Source organism: Phoenix dactylifera, chromosome 18 (assembly GCF_051530095.1).
Source record: "Phoenix dactylifera cultivar Ajwa chromosome 18, Ajwa_hap1_PhDact_Kaust_v1.1, whole genome shotgun sequence".
In the NCBI taxonomy this organism is placed as follows: Eukaryota; Viridiplantae; Streptophyta; class Magnoliopsida; order Arecales; family Arecaceae; genus Phoenix; species Phoenix dactylifera.
The window spans coordinates 16,062,248-16,065,229 of NC_143207.1; the positions used below are offsets into that span (position 1 = coordinate 16,062,248).

A 2,982-nucleotide genomic window follows, 5' to 3' on the forward strand; every position below is an offset into this window, starting at 1 on the left:
ATTGAAAAGAAAACTAGATGAAGAATAATCTTAATGCACAGTATCCAACTAGTTGGACTTAAAGTTGCAGTCAGTCTCCTAATCAATTAATAAGCTGAGACTGATAGCTAACCTTATGTTCAAAATTCCATAAGAGTGGTTCATGTAGATTAATCTATCCTTATGTTCAACATTCCAAAAGAGTGGTTCATTTAGATTAATCCTTCCTTCTTATTTGGTCGTCTTGTTGTTTTGTGTATATTTCAGTCAATCAATTCTTTTTTTTTTTAACAATAAAATGACTTCCTAGGTTTGACATCCTGCTTTACAATTTCATGTACTCTATAGAATGGAGGTGATGATTTTACTCGTGTTTTTTCTTAAAAAAATTGTACAACAAAAACTATATGATTGTATAAATAATGAGAACATATATGATCCTATAAAAAAAACTATATGATTGCATGCATACTAAAAATATACAATCTTATTTTCTCATGACATGATGCACAATATTGATAATCTCTATGATATTTGCTTTTATTAGCCAACATAATTTTATCATTAGTTAAAAGCGGCAAACTTCTTTTTATGGTTCCAAATAGTTGAGATGCACCATTGAAGATTCGAACCCGGAACCTTCGGTCGGTAGACAAAAGAGTAAATTTATTGTTAAAAGAGTCTAGGTTTTGTCTCTACCTTCCTTGTCTAAGGACTTTATTGTTAAAAGTTTTGACTATAAATGATCACTTTGGCCAATATTAAGTAGGAATAGATTATTCTAAATTTATTGTAATTCTTAAAGGTTCAGCATACCTCTTTTATTTCACAAATACCAAAATTTTAATTTTCTCACCCCAAAAAAGACTGTAGTTTTGTTTTTCTTTTAGTTTCTTTAATTACCACATCCGTTATTCGATAAAGAGTAATTCGATGACAAGACAGACAAATATCCCTGTGCATGGGAAACATGCTCCGCCACTTGGTATGAACGACAGCAGGAAAAATGGTTTTCTTCTTGGAGCCTTCAGCTAAAATGACACGAAAACGAGTGCTGTCATATGAAAAGAGACATGTTTATATGCATCTGCCATGTCCAAATGACAAAAATCCCCCCTTGGAGACCTTTCTCCATTATTTTTCTTGCCACTCCTCCTCAGAATCTAGAAAAGTAGCCAAAGATCTTAGCTCAGAGGCTGCATTAAGTTCTTGGATATCACTTCCCCTCCAATCCTCCTGCATGGCTTCACTGCACCAAAATGAACTCCCCTCTGCATTGCCATCGACAGCGTTGCCACCTTTTTGGTTATCATTGGGACAAAGTTGAAACAAATCATCTTCGAAGCTCGACACAAGCTCTTCCATGTCGAAATCAATCAAGAAGTTGGAAGGATCATCTTCTTGAGGGACCAACGTGGATGGGCTGTCATTGCACGTAGGTCCCAAGCTGTGGTCAGCCATCATATCATCTTGCAAGGGGAGGTAGACTTTGGTGCACCTCACTGCTTTGGTTCGGATCACAGAATGGAACTGCTCATCCACCTTTGCAGCTGCTTCTACCGAGTCTCCTTCCACAGCGTTCTTCGCTTTAGATTTGCTGCTACATTTCTCCAATTTTGCTTGCGGGAATTTCACCTTCTTGCTAAGATTTGTGTTCCAATAGTTCTTGATTTCATTGTCTGTTCGCCCCGGCAACCTTCCCGCTATGAGGGACCATCTAAGTTGAAGAAGACCAGATAATTTCAATCCGATTAATCATCCATATTTGTATACATGACCAATGTTTATTCAAACTAATTTACTGCGACGAAGGTGAAGAGAAACATTACCGGTTTCCCAGGAGATTATGGAGTTTGATGATGAGATCCTCTTCATCATCAGATATATTGCCCCTCTTGATATCGGGCCTCAAATAATTCAACCATCGGAGACGACAGCTCTTACCGCAGCGTTTCAGACCTGCAATTCCATCAATCTTCTGAATAAGAATCGACATTATGATATGTTTGTGAAGCCAATGTGCAAACAATTTGCAGTTAGTACTCCATCTAAAACAGAAAAAATTCAATGAGAGCTTAGCTACTAAAAATGCTTACTATGAATTAGATGCCAACGGTCATTAAATAAAAGCCAAGCATTAATGTCCTTACCTGCTCTTTTTGGAAGATCTCTCCATTTGCCCTCGCCATGGGTTCTGATGTAATCGCTGAGGATCTTATCCTCGCAAGCCGACCATGCCCCTCTATTCAGCCCCTCTTTGGAGCAACAAGGCCTCCTTCCCATTCTCCTCCTCACACACCACCCTCACACACACATACACAGGTCTGCCTTACTTCCTATATATATATAGCTCATGCATCCATATTAATTACAGATCTAGGATATTCTAGGCCAGGAAGACTCTCTTGAATCAGTGCATGTTATGCCGAGTCTTGCCATGGCGAGTGCTAGCAGAAGACACCTACTCTTATATATAAATGCAGGCATGTATGTGCATGTAACATGCATGTATGTGGACGTAGGTATGTGAGGTGCATATGATGCATGATTAGAGAAACATGTATAGATGCAAGATTTTACTGATCATAAATCTGCAGTTGAGTCAGAGAAAATATTCATTGTCCTTATGTAAGAGGCCATGCTTAATCAGTGCAAACTAGGGTTAGAGCTATTTAGGTGGGGTTATAATAATCACAAAAGCAACTAATATTTGAAGGGAATTAGGTACGGAGGAAAGAAAAGGACTGGCTTTTTGAAGGGAAGATAGTGGCAAGATTGTAAAATTAAGAGACGGCTACTTAGGAAAATAAGTTGTAGTGATGGAGATGGGGAGGTATTATGCTGATTCGATTCATACTTTCACCAAGTTGTAGCTAGGACAATCTTTTCTAAGAAATGGATTGATTCATTTGTAGGTGTGGTCACAATCTTTAAGACCTTAAGAGCAATGACATTACTGACTATACTCATTGGTGGAAAAAGGATGTAAAGCTAGCTTTGTCA

At 38.0% G+C, this 2,982-nt stretch overlaps 1 protein-coding gene across 1 annotated transcript; it reads right to left on the minus strand.

Moving 5' to 3' along the window:
* Positions 1–961: 961 nt before the first annotated feature.
* LOC103703276 (transcription factor MYB1-like) lies at positions 962–2,421 on the minus strand. Its single transcript, XM_008786072.5, has 3 exons — positions 2,130–2,421; positions 1,809–1,938; positions 962–1,696 (listed from the first exon to the last, which is right to left on the minus strand). The coding sequence occupies exons 1-3, from the start codon at positions 2,260–2,262 to the stop codon at positions 1,114–1,116; spliced, it is 846 nt and encodes a 281-aa protein (XP_008784294.3). The 5' UTR covers positions 2,263–2,421; the 3' UTR covers positions 962–1,113.
* Between the last annotated feature and the right edge of the window lie 561 nt (positions 2,422–2,982).

Bases quoted from the DNA above. Each gene is read 5' to 3' on its own strand.
- LOC103703276 (XM_008786072.5), bottom strand. From the start codon at position 2,262: ATGGGAAGGAGGCCTTGTTGCTCCAAAGAGGGGCTGAATAGAGGGGCA. The intron at 1,939-2,129 runs GTAAGGACATTA...ATGGAATTGCAG, and splicing joins AGATCTTCCAAAAAGAGCAG to GTCTGAAACGCTGCGGTAAG. The intron at 1,697-1,808 runs GTAATGTTTCTC...TCTTCAACTTAG, and splicing joins CATAATCTCCTGGGAAACCG to ATGGTCCCTCATAGCGGGAA.